The sequence below is a fragment of the Podarcis vaucheri genome (genome assembly GCF_965113315.1).
Source record: "Podarcis vaucheri genome assembly, chromosome: Z".
Taxonomy (NCBI): domain Eukaryota; kingdom Metazoa; phylum Chordata; class Lepidosauria; order Squamata; family Lacertidae; genus Podarcis; species Podarcis vaucheri.
Genome location: NC_138758.1, coordinates 34,400,570 through 34,418,730, shown reverse-complemented (window position 1 = coordinate 34,418,730; position 18,161 = coordinate 34,400,570). Strand labels below are relative to the sequence as shown.

The window sequence follows — 18,161 nt, the reverse complement described above, 5'->3', positions numbered from 1 at the left end:
CCTAGGGGATTTTAATATCCACGCCGACACGACCTTACAAGGGGCCGCTCGGGACTTCATGGAAAGCATGGCCTCCATGGGGCTGTCCCTGAATAAGTTTGGCCCAACACATAGTCGCGAATATGCTTTAGACTTGGTGTTCACCTCTATGGATGTTGGTGATCCAACACTAAGCAAAAGCGAAACAAAAGAAGTCCCATGGTCCGATCACTTCCTGGTGCAACTGGACTTCTCCACAACCCTTCCCCTCTGCAGGGAGGTGGGACCAATTCAGATGCTCTACCAACTGAGCTATCCCCAGAGGTCGAGAATTAGCAGTCAGTGTAAGCTGCAGTGAGCTAGATCAACTCTCAGTTTGACTCAGGATAATGCAGCTTCTTGCATTCCTGTTTGAATCAGCCCTTTATTCAGAACTAGTTTGGAGTATTGTACGTATTGGAACATTTGGATAGATGTGGTTTCAGATCTGTCTTCGGCATAGAGTGCATTCTGAGAGTGACGTAGGGGCTCCAGGTTTCTTAGTCTTTTTAAATGTCAAGGTTGTGCTCTCACAGCTGTTATCCTGGGATTGCAGTTCGAAAGCACGTCAAAGTGCAAGTAGATAAATAGGTACCGCTCCAGCGGGAAGGTAAACGGTGTTTCCATGCGCTGCTCTGGTTTGCCAGAAGCAGCTTAGTCATGCTGGCCACATGACCCGGAAGCTGTATGCTGGCTCCCTTGGCCAATAAAGTGAGATGAGCACTGCAACCCCAGTCGGTCACAACTGGACCTAATGGTCAGGGGTCCCTTTACGTTTACCTTACACATATTGTATGCCTTTGTGCTACACAGTTAGTTGAAGAGCAATCCGCTGTTTTGAAGTGCATTGCCTACATGTCCCTATGCATAGTTCTCTCGCTTGATGCCTCCTGTTTCCTTTTTTTCTCTTTCAGCTCAATTCTCCAATGAACCCTGTCAGCAGCACAGAAGATATCAAGCCTCCGTTGGGAATCAACGGGGTCCTCAAAGTTCCAGTGCACCCATCATCTGCCATGGCCTCCTTCACCAAGCACATATGTGCCATTTGTGGAGACAGATCTTCAGGTAGCACCAATGTTTTCAAACACCCTCCAGGGGGAGGCAGGATATGTGGGGCAGCAATGAGTGTTAGCTTGGGAGTTGCCCTATCCTAAGAAAGATCAGAACTAATTTACACCAAATTAGGGATTAATTTGTACTTATTTGTTTCACAAAATTTATGCACTGCTTGATTGCAGTATGTGAAAAGATTAAACAATAAAATTGTCCCTAAGTAGAATTGATAATCATTTAAGAAATTTGAACGGTTGAAATCACAATTATAAATAAATAATTATAAATATATAATATATAAATTATAAATAACAAACTCAAATGGGATTTTAGCAAGCCCCGAAAAGAGTACTGTGAAGGCCCCTGCCTTCACTCAAGAGGCAAAGGGTTAAAAGTTTAGGTGCTGTCACACACACAAAAATCCATTTCTTACAACGTGGAATAGGTGATCTTGTAGGTAAACTGGCCCAAAATTCTTAAGGGCTTTTTAAACACTAATTGTATCACCTTAGCTTATCTTTCTTCCCCGCCTCTGGATAAATTTGAAACAAGCCAAGCTTCTAGTCTTGCCTTGGTAATGGACTGGGTGAGAGCCAACAAACGGAAGCTCAATCCTGATAAGACAGAGGCACTGCTAGGGGGCGGTTTCCTGGACCGGATGGCTGGGAGGTTGCCTGCTTTTAATGGGGTTACTCCCTTTGAAGGAGTGGGCATGTAGCTTGTGGGTACTGCTGGATCTTTTGCTGTCGCTTGAGGCTCAGGTGGCCTAAGTGGTACAGAATGCCTTCCATCAGCTTCAGCTGGTGGCCCAGCTGTGGCCATATGCTACGTTAACCTCCAGGTTAGACTAATGCAATGTGTTATACATGGGGCTGCCTCTGAAGATGGTTTGGAAACTTCAGCTAGTGCAGAATTCAGTAGCCAGGTTGCTCACCGGGGCAAGATGGCTTGAACATATTATGCCAATCCTGGCTGACTGCAATGGTTGCCAATTAGTTTCTGGGCCCAATTCAAAGTACTGGGCTTGACTTATAAATCCTTAAATGGCTCAATACTTCAAGGACTGCCTCTCCCCATATGAACCAACCCAGACTCTGTAATCACTACTACTTTGTGTGTCTCCTCCATGAGAGATCTGGGGGGTGGCAGCCTGAGAACCGGCCTTTTCTGTGGTGTCTCCCCATTTGTGGGATGCTCCCCCAGGGAGGCTCGCCTTTGTTGCCTATATTTAGGTGCCAGGCAAAAACATTCCTCTTCTCCCAGGCCTTTGGATAATTAAACAATCTATGGCCTTTTAACCTGTGGGGGGCTATTGTTTTTGCTTGTTGCTATGTTATGTATTTCTGTGTTTTTATACTGTAAAGCATCCTGTGATCCTCGGTTGAAGGGTGGTATATAAATTTAATAGATAAAAAAATTCTCTAACCTTCCTGCAATCAATGACATACCTGAATCCTATACCCCTCCTGAGCCTGGAAAAGCCCATAGAGCTAAAAGAGAAAATGGGATAGAGCGGCACTCTTCCAACTTCCTCCTTCAGCTCTATGGGTTTTTAAACTATGCGCACGACCTCACGACCAAGTTAGCCTCATTATCACCGTATTGTTGCTCTTTCTCTGTCCCCGCACCCAGGTAAACATTACGGGGTGTACAGTTGTGAGGGCTGCAAAGGCTTCTTCAAGAGGACAGTGAGGAAGGACCTGACGTACACCTGCCGGGACAATAAGGACTGCTTAATCGACAAGCGTCAGCGGAACCGGTGTCAGTACTGCCGGTACCAAAAGTGTCTTGCGATGGGCATGAAGCGGGAAGGTAAGGCGAGAAGGCGACTCAAGACTTTGTGAGATCCAAAATTAGGTGGCAGGGTTCTGGGCTGAACCGCTTACGGCAATGCTAGAACCCAGAGGAAGCCAAATATCCAGAGATGCGTGACATACAAAAGGAATCACTTCTTCATGCAGTGTATAGTTAAAACTATGGTGTTTGCTCCTACAATACGCAGTGAGGACTAGCAAAATTTTGGATGGCTTTAAAAGAGGATTCGATGAATTCATGTTGGATAAGGTGACCAGTGGCCATGGTGGCAGTGCTTTACCTCCACAGTTGAAGGCACTAATACTTCTGAATGCCAGTGGCTGGAAAACACACTGCAGGGAGAGGGGTTGTTGTAATGCAGGACACTTGGCTTGGTGGGCATTTGATATGGAAGGGGTCTTAGGTTCTCATGTGTTTGTAAGTTGGAGTGTGGTTGTCATTAAAAAAACAAAAATGTTATCACATACATTAATCTTCAATGGCTTTAAATGTGGATCTAATTATCCTGGAGGGCTTTAAAAGAGCATTGGACAAATTCATGGAGGGGAATACTATAGCAGGCTACTAGCCGTGATTGTCCGTGGTTTGAGGCAGCAGTACTTCTTAATCCCAGTTGCTGGAAGCCACAGGGTGGCAGAAAGCTCTTGTATTTGCGTCCTGCTTGCGGGTGGGTTGCCCATCAGGGCATCTGGTTGGTGACTGTGACGTCTTATGTTCTTAATCCCCCTCCTATGAAATACTATATTAGGAAGAAAGGTTAGAAAAAACTCCGCTGCAGAATGGGGCTGCAACTTGGGAGTTTTTCTGTAACTTACCAGTGTCTCATTTTCTGTTGGCCTAAGCTACCCTGCAAGGTTGTTTCAGTGGTCAAGTGAGCCAAGACCAGTGTTAGGAGAAACTCAGATATATAAGCTAATCACCGCATGGAATCTTAAACCAAGGATATGGTCGCCACAATGGAATGTCTAGACGCCATTTTTCTTGAATAGGGCTTCTCTTCTTTTTCTTCCTACTACTACTACCACTACTACTACTACCACCATTACTAATATTACTACTACTTTCATTTCTGTTATTATTTCTATTTCTATACTGCTTTATATTTTAAAGGAAAAAAATCTCAAAGCGGTTTGCAACACATTAAAACATGGATAAAACAATCCAGAATAAAACTAACCCAAGCTTCAATGAAAATATTTCAGATCCTTCTCTAAGTGACATTTTTGTTTTCCTCGTATTTATGTCTGCTTAATTTATATAGCTGCCCCATAGCAGAAGTACCCTGGGAAGCCTGTGTGGTGTATTGGTTAGAGTGTTGGACCAAGACCTGGCAGATCAGGGTTCAAATCCCCACTTAGTTATGAAACTCACTGGGTGACCTGGGGCCAATTACAGCTTCTTAACCTACCTAACATGGCTGTTGTAGGGATTAACTGAGGAGGGAGTGAGCCTTGTACTTTTTAGAGAAAAAAGTGAGCTGTAAATGCAATAAATAAGCTCTTGCGCTTTCCCACTTAAGAGAGCTGGAGGGGTCAGCCAGATGGAGACATCAGTCACCAACCTGGCATCCAGAGATCTGCACGTGGTCTTAATTGGATCCATGCCAGTTGCAAAATGTGCCTGGCACCCGGGGAGTTTCTAACACTGGCCAGGACTATGTCCATCTTAGGCTTGGGATGTGAAGGACAGAGCAGGATAGGGTACACTTGCAGAGCTTTGGTGGGTGATGCTCTCAGCTTCCCTTCACTCTCCCCCCCCCCGCCACCTTAGCTAAATACAGGCACTCAAATAACTGTTTCTCCACCTTCCTGCACATCCTGTGTTTCTGCCCTGCCTGCAAGAGGCAAGCTCTCCCGAGCATCCTTCTCTGCATTGCCCTAAGCACCACGCGAAGCTGTCGTGCCTGATCTGTGGAGTTATTCAAGGACTTGCACGTGCAGCTGCTGGAAATGTCAAACTCTTCTCTCAGGAAGGTGATGGACAGAAGAGTGTTTGGAAGGAAGTGTGGAGGGCCCCAGAAAACAAAACAAGAACATATATGATGGGAGGGTGATGTCAGGTCTTAGGTGGCAAGTCAAATGTGCAACAAGGTTGGCTGTAAGCAGAGCCTTGCCTGGGCCAGACTTAAGAGCCTGCCTAACACAGCATCCTTTTCCCTTCAATTGCCAATCAGAATGCAAGAAGCTGCTTTGTATTGAACCTGATCATTGGTTCATCCAGAACAGTGCTGCCTACACTGACTGGCAGTGGCTCTCCTGGATTTCAGGCAGGGAGTCTCTTTCCCATCCCTACCTGGAGATGCTGCTGGGAATTGATTCTGGGACCATCTGCATGCAAAGCAGATGTTCTTATCCACTGAGCCATGATGCTTCTATTCTATGTCTGCAAAGGCTTTATGATCTGGTTTTCAGAGGTTCTATTTAGATCGGGTGGACTCTCTCCAAGCCACACACCCTCACTGGCCTTCTGCTGCCCCCTTCTGGGGTGCCTTTGGTGGCTGAAATGTGTCCTTGTGCCAGGAGTATGCCCATTGTTTGCCTGGAAGGAGAAAGATGTACTGTATTTTTTGCTCTATAAGACGCACCTAGTTTTTAGAGGAGGATAACAAGAAAAAAATATCCTGAATCTGCGCTGCACCTCTCCAGGAAAGTGGGAGGAGAAATGGAAGAGGCTCTGTTTCTCCTCCTGCTTCGCTGAAGGGGCGCTGCGCAGCTTTCCCTCTCTGCGCAGCGCTTTTCCAGCGAAGCGAAGTCAGAGCAGCAAGAGGGATCACTGCGCAGCGAAAGCAGCGCTCCCTCTTGCTCTCCTGGCTTCAGCAATAGCTGCACAGCCTGCATTCGCTCCATAAGATGCACACGCATTTCCCCTTACTTTTTAGGAGGGAGAAAGTGCATCTTATAGAGCGAAATATACGGTATGTAAAGTGTTGGGGTGGCGAGGGATAGACACCTTTGGCTTTTGCATTGCCATAATGTAGAGTTAACGTCAGAATTGCAGGTGAAAAAGTGAGGAAAAGATGCTTGGTGTTTATAAAATTATGCATGGCATGGAGGAAGCTTTTCTCCCTCTCTCAGTGTCCAAAGAAAGTGAATGTTTGAAGATTTCAGGGAAATAAATGAACGTACTTGGTTAAACTCCGGAACTGCCACAGGAGGCATTGATGGCTACCAACTTGGATGGCTTTAAAAGAGGCTTAGATTAGATGGGGCATTGGCCTGATCCAGTAGGCACTTCTTGTGTTTTCATGTGCCACTGCTAGGAGGGGTTGTCATGTGGAGCAAAAACAGGATTTATGTTTTGCCTTGTTCTTAAGCCCGTGGGGTAAATGCTTAATTCCTTCCCCACCCCCATCCCAATAGTGATGCTTCAATCTGTGTGGGAGACATGCTGTTGCTCAGTAAGTATGTTCATAGTGGGGAAGCGGGTGTTTGTGAGTGTAGTGCAGTCTGTTTATGCTCAGAAGCACTGTCTTTATTCAGTTGTTGTTGTTTTTGTCTAAGGATGTTGTGTTCTGGAATTCGCTGACAGATAAATGAGTGCAGGCATTCAAGCTTCAAAGATGTTGGTAAACAAGCCTAGGATCATTTGATGAAGGGCAGTACTGTATGTGGATTTCTTAAATAAACAAGTAAATGAAAATCCCACCACATCCTGAAAATTGTATACCTGCAATTGCAAAATGCATCTACACTTATGATATTCTTAAGGCTGCAGTCATGTATTTACTTAAGAGCAAATCCTATCGCATGAAACAGTTGCTTACTTTGCAAGAAGCACACACAGGGTTATGGCATGAACATTTCCCAGAGAAATGTAGAAATGCATGCAGTCTGGAGCAAAAGAAGCAGAGTGAGATGGTGGGCAGATTCATCCCGATGTGAGAAACCCGGATGGCTTTGCCCCACAGTCCTGAAATCTTCCCATTTCCCTGTGGTTTTTTTTTACAGATTGGTTGCACAGAACTAGAATTAGCCTCTTTCCCCTGTTTATCCTGGAATGACTCTCTCTTGGATTTGTGCTCTTGGAAGGAGGCGGTTGCACAATAACCCATCCCTGAGTCTTCTTGCCATTGTTGCTCGCTGGCCTTTAGCAAATGAGTTGCATGCAGGCACAGGGCTGCCCATGGCAGGCAGGCTGGTCTCAGAGGCAGCTGGTCTGGCATCTTGGGTGGAGAGAGGGAGGGAAGAGAAGGGGGCTAAGTGAGCTGACAGCAACCCACGCCAATCTGGTGCCTTCCAGGTGCTCTGGACTGTAACTCCCATCAGCTTCAGCCATCTCAACTGTACAACATGAGGGCCATGGTGAACAATTGTGCGTCCATTGTCCACAGCATTATATGACGCCGCTCGCTCTGGCTAGTGGGTTGTGTAGTCCATAATATCCAGTAGGGTGCCGTGTTGGGGAGAGACCCATTGCTGGGCCAGTAAAATACGGTTTTCTGTTACACACACACACACGTATACGGGGCACTGCTGTGTGAAGTGCTTTCCCTCCTCTGTTCAATCTAGGTGTTTCCTTGCTCGCCTGCCTGCCCACTGCTTATCATGCTGCTACCTTTCGGTGACAATGTGAACTGCAGAGCATGACGACATCCTGCCATTTTTATGTATATAGGGAGATAGATCAGTGTTTCCCAACCTTTTTTGGGCAAAGGCACACTTGTTTGATGAAAAAAATTTCGAGGCACACCACCATTACAGCCCTGTGACGTCAGCGCGCAGCGTCACGCCGGGAGGGACGCACGAAAGTGTAAGTTTCAATTTTTTCCCCTCCCCCTTGCCGGGGAACCTCCAAGCTTTAGGGGGGGGGAGGAGGCAGCAAAGCGAGGGACTGAGGGACTCCTCCAACGACAAGGGTTGGGGAAGAAGAGAAAGGGCTATTCCGCTCCAGTCACGGGAGGGGAATATGTACTGGCCCAACTGGTGTGCGGTCTTCGGAAAGCGGGGTGCAGGAAGGAAGCCTAGGCTCGGGGTCCACCGACCTCGGCGGAGAAAGGCAACAACCGGAGCCGATGACGAGCCGGCGCATGCGTGCAGCGGCTGGCCTCGAGCTCGGGAAGCTGCGCGCGGCGATGTTGACGCGGGGCGCGCGAGAGCTTGGGGGCGGGGGGGGGGCGGGAGAGAGAGAGAAAGAGTTGGCAGCACCAGGCGCTGTTACTTATTGCGCTGCGGACGCTGCCAGCAACTGCGGTGGTTGTGCGGCGGCCGCCGCCGCAGAACGTCCTCGTCAGTCAGCTGAGCTGCCTGGCAGCGTAGGGAGCCGAGGGGCGGGGCTTCCTTTCTGAAGGAGCTGAGGGTGGCGGTCCTCCAGCGCCTTCGGCGAAACGGCGCCAGCCCAAAGCGCTTCTAGGAGGCTGCCTTTGTGCGCGACGTAAAGCCCTCTTTCCCTCCCTCCAGCCCCGTGTCACCTGTGGAAAAGGGGGCTGGATCCAGTGACGCAACTCGGAAAACTGTTAGGGAAGCCAGAGCAGGAAAGTGAGTGGGAGGCGGCATCGCCGCTTTAACCCACGTTTCCTTTTTGAAAGAGAAACTTACAGTGTTTCCCAACCTTTTTTGGACTCGCCCGCCTCCCTCCAGGCAACATCTCGCGGCACACCAGGCAATATCTCGCGGCACACTAGTGTGCCGCGGAACACCGGTTGGGAAACACTGAGATAGATCAATATAGATTTAATGTCTGCATTATTTCATTCCTTCTACCTCTCCACTCATGACATACTCTTGTGCATTTTTCATATATAACACATCCTCTTATATGTTTGCGATGCATGCCGTCTGACTCAGAAGGAAAGCCTTGTGGAGTGGGGATTTTCTCCCTGAAATAAAATATGCACAGAATCTCTAGTTTTAGGGAGGAGGGTCTGGAGCTCAGAGCTCATTACAGGCACATGCTTGGCATATTGCAGGGTCTGCCTGAGATTCCTTATGTGGTGGGGGATTGGGATAATACAATTTTTTTATGATTGTATTTATTTTATTTATTTATAACGTGCAACCCCCACTGTTTAACCAAAAAAGGCTCCCAGGGTGACTTGCCAAGCTCAGTTTTAAGCATCCAATTTAAAAAGACATAGCATGCAAAGAAAAATGGAACGGGAGGGAAGAGGAAAAAGCAAGCTGAAGTGCAAACTCTTAAAGCTGCTGTTCTTTAAAGTCACATTTGAAGTCTATGGTGGTTCTGGCTGTCTTTTCAGGCACGTTCACACACACACCAGATCCCTAGAAGCAAAGCAGGTGACAACATGTGGGCTAGGAGGACAACTTGCCACACATTTTGTTTATTTATTGCACCTACATCCCAGTTTTTCCTCCAATGAGCTTAAGGTGACCTACATGGTTCTGCCCCTCCTCATGTAATCCCCTCAACAGCCCTGCGAAGTAGGTCAGGCTGAGAGACAGGGACTAGACCAAGACCACTCAATGAACTGATGAGATTAGCAGTGGGGTCTCCCAGGCCCCAGTCAGATGCTCTAACCAGTACACCACACTTTCCTCATGTACCTTTAATAATGACGACTACCACTGTATTTAAGCATTTCTGCTGATAAAACATACTGAGGCAAAGATTGTCATTAGTGCATGTGGTTGATCTTTTGCAACTGGTTGATCTCAGGATCCCCCAAACCCCACGGAAGTGATGTCCACTTCATTCCAGGAGGTCCTGTCAACTCCTTGAGCTTTTGTAGAAAGGGTGTGTGTCTTGATTCTGCCCAGCAAATATTCTGGGAGAGGGGGAGAGGGAATGATGCCATAGCAAAGAGGCCTCTGGACCTCAAGCACCATGACCAGGCAGTGTCTACCTACCTTCTCTGAGCTCAATAAGATTATCTGCAGTACATAGAAGCCTTCTCTTTGACACCATTGGAAAATGGCTTGTCTGCTCTAGAAAGCTGTCCATAGGGGCAGAGAATTCAGAGGGAAAATAACAGAGGCTTCTAAACAGCCACACTCCTGGGGTGAGTAAAAACTCATTCTAGGCGTTGTATTTTTATGTTGTGAACCGCCCTGTGAATTTTGAATGAAGGGCGGCACACAAATTAAGCAAACAAATAAAATAAACCCTTTGCAAGCCGGATAAACATTGTCAGACCCTGACCCCTGTTTTTCTTTTCTTTTCTGTTTTTAATGGATCATTTTTGACAGGTGAAGTGCCATGCTTTGTGGATGGCGCTTTCGGAAAAATAATAATAATCCAGAATAATACTTTGAATAGTTATAATGTCAAACAGCAGCAGCAAGAGCAGGATCATTTACTACCACGATGTTTCATTTCAAAATTTTTACTCTATTACAGGGATGGAGCACCATCCATCCCGGCCCACAAGACTCCCTGGAAGGCAGGAAGAACAAGGTATTATTCCCATTTCAATATTTCTAGACCAGCTGTTAAGCAGCAAAAGAGAATGTTTATATATCTGGAGGTGTAAAAATGAAACAAGCCCAGAGCTAAACCAGTTCTTTCTTCCTGGTTCTGCCAGGCCAGATTCTCCCCCCCCCCTTGGAACTTTTCCACTTTCCAGTTTTGGAAGCCTGATTTGCTTCAGATGCATAGAATCATAGAATTGTAGTGTTGGAAGGGACCTCCAGGGTCATCTAGTCCAACCCCCTGCAATGCAGAAATCTCAACTAAAGCATACAGGACAGTTGGCCACCCAGCCTCTGCTTAAAAACTGCTACCACCTCCTGCAGGAGATTGTTCCACTGTCAAACAGCTCTTACTGCTTAGTCAGAATCTCCTTTCTTGTAACTTGAATCCATTGGTTGGGTTCTCCCTTCTGGAGCATTAGAAAACAATCTTTCTCCATCCTCCATATGACAGCCCTTTTAGATAATTGAAGATGGCTATTGTATTACCTCTCGGATACAATTTTTGTTTTGTTTTGTTTATTTAAAGTAAATGAATTCAGATTAAATGCCTCCCAATTGGACCAAGGAATCCTGACCTACCAGAGGTGGCCCAGAGGGAATCTGGAATTGTAGGGTTTAACTGATAAGTACAGAGTATTAGGGTGAGAGGCAGGGTACATGGGAATCCCTTCAAAGAGGAGGTGTCTCCTCTAATTTTGGAGGAAGCGTTATTTAAAAAGGTAAAGGGACCCCTGACCATTAGGTCCAGTCGTGGCCGACTCTGGGGTTGCGGCGCTCATCTCGCTTTATTGGCCGAGGGAGCCGGTGTACAGCTTCCGGGTCGTGTGGCCAGCATGACTAAGCCGCTTCTGGTAACCAGAGCAGTGCACGGAAACACCTTTTACCTTCCCGCCGGAACGGTACCTATTTATCTATTTGCACTTTGACGTGCTTTCGAACTGCTAGGTTGGCAGGAGCAGGGACCAAGCAATGGGAGCTCACCCCGTCATGTGGATTTGAACCGCCGACCTTCTGATTGGCAAGTCAAGGGTTATGTACTTGTTCATAAATTTTTTAAAAAAAATCTGTAACACTCTTCAGCCAAAAAAATTTAAAAATTAAAAAGTGGCTTACAAATCACTACAGACGAACGAAGCAGACCCCCAGCACCAGGACTGCAATCTGAAAAGATATGGCACAAAAGGAAAACATATGGAGTGGGAGGAAGAAATAAGCAAGCTCTGTCACAAGTCCTTTACCCCTCTTTTCCTGCATTATTTCACTGTGCATTTGCGGTGTTGAAAAGAAATTGCAAAGCAACACGTGCATATTTTTGTCCCATCATGCAAGCATACCCAAAATAACTTTGTAGAGTAACCTTACCGCTTGGTGGTACATCCCTGTCATTTCTTCTTCTTATTATTATTTTGCTGCTTATGAGTGCCGCCTTAATTAAAGGGCTATGTACAGATCATATGCATTGCCTGGAGGGTGCTAATGTAGTGCCATCACGGTGCCTTTGAGAAGCTTCGAACTACTGTTGTTCCCAGTTATTGGCGGCAATGACAAATAGCCGCTGATCGCTGTATCCTCCATGAATTTGCCTTTCAGCGCCATCCAGAGCGGATGGCCATCCTTTATGCCATATGGTAGCAGATGCCATAGTTTATAATTCCGTGCTGCATGAAGAAGGACTTTCCTTTTCTCTGTCTTGAGTCTTCCAACATTCAGCCTCACTGGATGCCTAGGAGTTATGGGAGAGGGAGAATAAAAAAAATCTCTCTAGCCACTTTCTCGACATCAAGGATTCTTTGGACTGCTGTCGCCCCTGACTCTTGGAGGTAACGATGGGTGGATACAGTGGGTGGTGGTAGTTATAGGATGGAAAGGTGCCTCCGAAGGAAAGCCCTCTGGTGGAAGGGCTCTGGCGATCGGAAATCATGGAAGCATTTTTCTATACGTAGAAGCCAAGCTTTGGTTGGGAAGGAGTGACAGACAGGAGTCAGGAACATCTGGGGGCAGTGCCATTGCAGAGAGAACTTTGAGGGGTGAAAGGCAAGTTTCTTTTGTAACTCTGAAGGGTCAATGCTGTTCCTCCCCACCTCCCCACTTTCCAGGTTTTGCAAGTGGCATTTGAAGAAAAAAGAAGCGGATTGCTTACTTATTTCCTAAAATGTATACTTCTTTGATTGCAGCAGCAGCAGCAACAACAACCCTCAACATGGTTCACAAGAAGAATAAAACAGTCAATATTTTTTTTTTTTTGGGGGGGAGAATTGAATAGTTCAAAAAATTAAAACTAGCAGTAGACTAAAACACAGCCAGATATCTGGATGCACCTGTCTAAATCAGAATGTTTTTAGCAGGTGCTGGAAAGAATACAGTGAAGGCACCTGCCTGAGGTCAAGAATCAGGGAGTTCCAAAGTGTATAGGTGCTGCCACACTAAAATATCAAGTTCTTAAAGATGCAGAATGTGTATTCTGCGGTGCCTGTTAGTTCAAGTTCCACCAATTGCATTGTTTCAACCTGGTGTCCTAAGACCTATCTAAAATTTTATTTATTTACTGCATTTATAACCCACCTTTTCCTCCAAGGCGCTCCAGGGTGGTGCACCTGGTTCTTGCCCTTTCCTCAATCCTCACAACAACCCTGTGAGGTAGGAAAGGCAGTAAATGGCCCAAGGTTACTCAGTGAGTATTTTGGCCAAGCGGGGATTTGAACCCTGGTCTCTCCCAGGTCCTAGCCTGACACTGTAACCACTGTACCACTCTGGTTCTCCAGTTTGCATATGGTAGAAAGGAAGAATCATATATTGATAAAATGCATATGGTGTTAAGCAAGCGGGCAAATATTGGCATAATTTCCTTTGAAGGTCTGGGGGCATGGAAGGGACTACCTAGAGTGGGTTTCCCCAGTGTGGTGCCTTCAATATACTATTGGGACCTCAGCCCCATCACCCTTGACATGCTGAGCATGAGGGGAGTCCAACAACATATGAAAGGCATCATGTTGGAGAAAATTTTCCTAGAGCTTAGGCCTTATGGTCTTACCAAGCTGGAGGACTTCCCGAACCCATCTCACTTCTGTCAGCGATTGTGCTGCAATTGGTGCAGAATGCTCCAGTGCAATTGCTAGTAGCAATTGCTGACAGGAGTGAGACCCTGTCAGCATATAACACCTGTTTTCAGAGATCTGCACTGGTTGCCGATTTGCTACTGGGCCAACTTCAAGGTGTTACTTTTAGTAGATGAAGTCCCTGACAACTTGGGATCAGTATAACTGCAAGATCGCAGAACTGGCACTGTTACAGGTGTCAAATGAGACCCATTCCACATTTGTAATACAGTGGTACCTCGGGTTAAGTACTTAATTCGTTCCAGAGGTCCGTTCTTAACCTGAAACTGTTCTTAACCTGAAGCACCACTTTAGCTAATAGGGCCTCCTGCTGCTGCCGCGCCACCAGAGCACGATTTCTGTTCTTATCCTGAAGCAAAGTTCTTAACCTGAAGCACTATTTCTGGGTTAGCGGAGTCTATAACCTGAAGCATATGTAACCCAAGGTACCACTGTAACTCCATGTTTTAGTGTGGTGGCAGTTGTACTCTGAAACTCCTTGCCTCTTGACTCCACCAGCCAGGCAACCTTTGTTGTATTCAGGGCCTGCTAAAAACATTTTCTTTTAGGCAAGCCTACCTAGATAATTGGAAAATTGATGCCAGTTTTAATCTGTTCTTAGTTTATTGTTGTTTTAATTCTTCAAAAGTCTTAAAATGCCATAATTGTTGACCGTTTTATCGTTTTGTAAACTGCTTTGAGGGAAATTTTGAATTTTTTTTTAGTGCATAAACTTTATGACATGAATAAGTAATAAAGAAACGAACAAATGCCTTTCTTGCTGGACTCCGCCCACTGATCCATTTTCCTCTATATTTTTTCTTCTTTTTTCCCTTTGTTGGCTCCCCCCGCCCCGGCAGCTGTCCAAGAGGAGAGGCAGCGTGGGAAGGACCGCAATGAGAATGAGGTTGAATCCACGAGCAGCGCTAATGAGGACATGCCTGTGGAGAAGATTCTAGAAGCCGAACTTGCCGTTGAGCCAAAGACAGAGACATACATTGAGGCGAACATGGGCTTGAACCCCAATTCGGTAAGGAAAAGCACACCCCCCATTACTCTTTTCTTCTAGGCAAACTTTTCAAAAATGCAGTTAAGTCACCTTAAATCTGGTGTGGGGAATCTTTGGCCCTCCAGATGTTCATAGAATTGTAGAGTTGGCAGGGACCCAATGGGTCATGTATTCCAACCACCCTGCAATGGACCAATCACAGTTGATCTACAGCTCCCATCAGGCCCCAGCAAGCATGGCTGATGGCTAGGGATGATGGGAGTTGTGCTTCTGGAATATCTGGAGGGCCACAAATGCTCCAACAGATACCAAGACTAGAAGATGGCTCTGTTGGGCATGATAGTTATATACAAAGCCAGACTAAGAACATAAGCAGAGACTGCTGGATCAGGCAAAAGGGGGCCCATCTAGTCCAGCCAGCCAGATGCCTGTGGGAAACCAGCAAGCAGGATTTGAGTGCAAGAACAGCTCTTCCCCCTCCTATAGTTTCTAGCAACTGGTATTCAGAAACATTGCTACTGTGGAGGCAGAGCACAGCCAACATGGCCAGAAGCCATTGAGAGCCCTACCAGCCTCCATGGTCACCAGACACCTCAAACATCCCATTTGCAGCCCTTGTGAACCTTGATGAGTTGGGGTTCCTAATCCCCTGGAAAGTCTCTGAATGAAAAGAGAGCCCACACAGCTCATGTTTCCTTGAAAGGAGATGAGGAAAGCCAGTCTTTGGTTACCCCCAGCACCTGGGAGGCAGCAGTTATCAAGATTAAAAATACTTAGGGGAGGGGATGTAATGAGCATCACTGCAAGCTTGTGGAGAGGGGTCTGGGGAGGCAAAATAAATAGCTGCTTCTGGTCCCAGCCTGCTTTTAGCAAATTGAATATGGCTTCCTGCATAATTCAGCATGTGTGGTCACAGTCTACGAAGATGCAGGCAGCATCTGTAAGTGGGGGTAGGTACCTAGGAGCGCCTCCTGTTGCAGATCAGTGCTTGTGCGCGAGGAAGATCAAATGCCTGGGTGGGGGAGAAATATCTCTTCCTTCCACCACCACCAGGATTACCACAACCTGGGGGGGGGGGATAGGGAGGGTTTTGAGGAGCAAAGAACGGAACACATGAATACAGTTATATGACATATGTTACCTAACAACCCCCACCAGCTCCCTAAACAGGTATCAGGTTGTCCATTGATATGAATGATTCTTCCAATGCCAGGATGCTGGTGTTTTTTGAACGGCCGCTGACAAATACTTAATTATCACTTTGCTTTTATTGCTGATGTTTTTATTCTATTTATTGCACTTATATCCCAACTTCCCCCACAAGGAGCTCAAGGTGAGATGTACACAGTTCTCCCCATTTAATCCCCACAACAGCCCTGTGAGGTGGGTTAGGCTGAGAGGCAGCAGCTGCCCCCGAGGTCACACGCAGTGAGCTTCGCAGCCAAAGGGGGGTTTGAACTTCACCAAGCTATCAAATGTCCAGCATATAATGTCCCCAGGGGCAGTACAAAACAAACTGTTTTGTACTGTTTGTTTTTAATCCATCACAGATGGTCATTTCCAGGAAAGAAATAGATATAGTCCAAGCCACAATGTTTAGGACAGCCATTTCCATTTTGCATTGGAAAGTTTAAGAGGGAGAAAACTTATTTATTTATTTTTTATGTAAGGTGGGAAAGTGGGCATATGGAGTGTCCTTGAAATTATTGAAGGTCTTTGCTCACCTTCGCATCTGAGCACAGTGCAGGTAATGCAAACCTCTCCATTCAGTTTGTGTCGCCTGTTGCTTGTGGGCCTCCCTGGACACCCTGCCCCCGTCCTCACCAGGAGATCCCGAGCCTTGGATTCCTTCGGTTTATACATAGCCCCAGATGGGATCCTGGCTACTGAAAGATGATCCTTGTAACAGAAACCACCCCCCCCCCCCTTTGGCAGGCATTTGCAAAGGAGGGTTTTGGGTCACTGCATTCCTTCTGGGTGTGGCCTCAGCTCCTTTTCCAGAGGGATCATTTGCCAGGGATGTCCTTTTACCTTGTCTGCATCATTCCCACTTCATAGAAGGGGGTGGGGAGGAGAAAGGCTGTAGCCAAGTGGCAGAGCACTTGCTTGGCATGCAGAAGGCCCCTATTTCAATCCTCTGGCATCTCCAGGTCAGGCTGGAAAGAAAAACCCTGTACTTTAAACCCTGGAGAGCTTCTGCCAGTTGACAATACTGAGCTAGACGGTTTGGGGTTTCAGGCAGGCCCAGCCCTGATTGAAGATGCCAGGGACTGAACCTAGGAACATAAGAAGCTTCCTTGTACCAAATCAGAAAATGGTCCACCTAGCAGAGTGTTGTCAACACTGACTGCCAGCAGCTGTCTAGGATATCAGCCAAGGGAGCTCTTGAAGGTTTCTGATGGGGAAACATTCCTTGCCCTAATCAGAGATGCCAGCAGGTATCAAGCTTGACACCTTTTGCACGCAAGGCAGATGCTCTAACCACTGAGCTGCAGCCCTTACCACAGTCTGCCCTTCTTTTCCATTCCTTTGTCCCACTCTTGATGCCTCACAGCTTCTCTGTTCTTTGCAGCCCAATGACCCGGTCACCAACATCTGCCAAGCGGCAGACAAGCAACTTTTTACATTGGTGGAATGGGCCAAAAGGATCCCACACTTCTCAGAACTGCCGCTAGATGACCAAGTGATCTTGCTCAGGGCTGGTGAGTACAAGGCACCCTTTAATGGGGAGGGGGTGGTGCAGAAGGAGCAGGGCAACCCACTGCTTTAAATAAATGGTCCTGAAAGTGGGCGATAGAGCCCCCGCATGGGACGCTAAGAGGCAAGTAGGTGGCGGGGGTGGGGGGTGTTGTGATGATTTAAGACCCCCTCTAATTGACTTTCAACCATGTGGAAGAATCAAAGCCTGTTTCAGATTATGTAAAGAAATACTACAGGTGTTATGAATTAGTGAGCAGGATTTGAATTATGAGCAATAGAAGGAATTAGAGATTACTGTATTGTTGGTATAAGAGAGATAATATAGGGTGCAGCAAGGGGGAGAAATTTTAAAAAGCACCATGGAAAACGGGGTGGGAATTCAACAAAAGAAAAGAAAAAAATATTATGCATCAGAGTGCATGTGTGATTTTTTTTTGGGAAATTTAATAAAATGTAACTGTTTTAAAAATGACTTTCAACCAGATATTGGGGAGGTGGTATCTAATTATCAGTATCAGGCGCACCTTTCACATTAAGACTTTACCACCAATGGTGAAGGAGTTACTAAATGTGGCATCTAAGACTTTTGCTAAATGACTGTCAAACTTTGAAAAGCTGGTACCATTGGATCAAGTCCGTCAGTTTTGTTGAATTCATTCAGCTAAATAGTTTTAATTGGATTTCGAACAAATTTGCAACTGGTTAATATGGTTTTGAATTTTGTTGTGTTATAATCCTGCAAACCACTCTTCTGAATAATGCTTTTTGCAGGGTAAAGTTTTTGCAGGGAAATGAGTTTCTGGATCCAAGGTACCAGTGGCCTGAAAAGGTTTGGGAACCACTGCTCTAAAGCCACCAGTGTTGTGTCTTGCAGGTCATTTGTAAGATTCATGGTGCATTTTCTGCCTCTGTTTTCTAAGAAAATTCCATCCTGCCTGCAGCTCAAGTACCTCAAGGTGGCAAATGCATCAACATGTTTGCTTCCTTATTGCCCCATCCTTCAGTGAAAGGTGCCAGGGTGGATTACAGCATTTAAAACAATATAAAAAAACCCAGAAAAAATATTTATAAAAGTTAAAGACAGGCTCCAGCAGTTTGAGCGGA

At 46.3% G+C, this 18,161-nt stretch overlaps 1 protein-coding gene across 7 annotated transcripts in view; it reads left to right on the top strand.

Annotated features, from left to right (window-relative positions):
- Positions 1-18,161, top strand: part of RXRA (retinoid X receptor alpha) — a 127,610-nt gene that overhangs the window by 94,971 nt on the left and 14,478 nt on the right. For 5 of the 7 annotated variants that reach the window (XR_014215630.1, XM_082207931.1, XM_082207930.1 and 2 more), the window contains 5 exons: positions 933-1,083; positions 2,704-2,883; positions 10,180-10,236; positions 14,209-14,378; positions 16,930-17,059. Coding sequence is in view for 6 of the 7 variants with exons in the window: in XM_082207931.1 (XP_082064057.1) it covers positions 933-1,083; positions 2,704-2,883; positions 10,180-10,236; positions 14,209-14,378; positions 16,930-17,059 (688 nt within the window). In the remaining variant the exon portion in view is untranslated. The remainder of the gene's footprint in view (positions 1-932; positions 1,084-2,703; positions 2,884-10,179; positions 10,237-14,208; positions 14,379-16,929; positions 17,060-18,161) is intronic. The other 2 variants (XM_082207932.1, XM_082207935.1) reach the window with 1 other exon arrangement.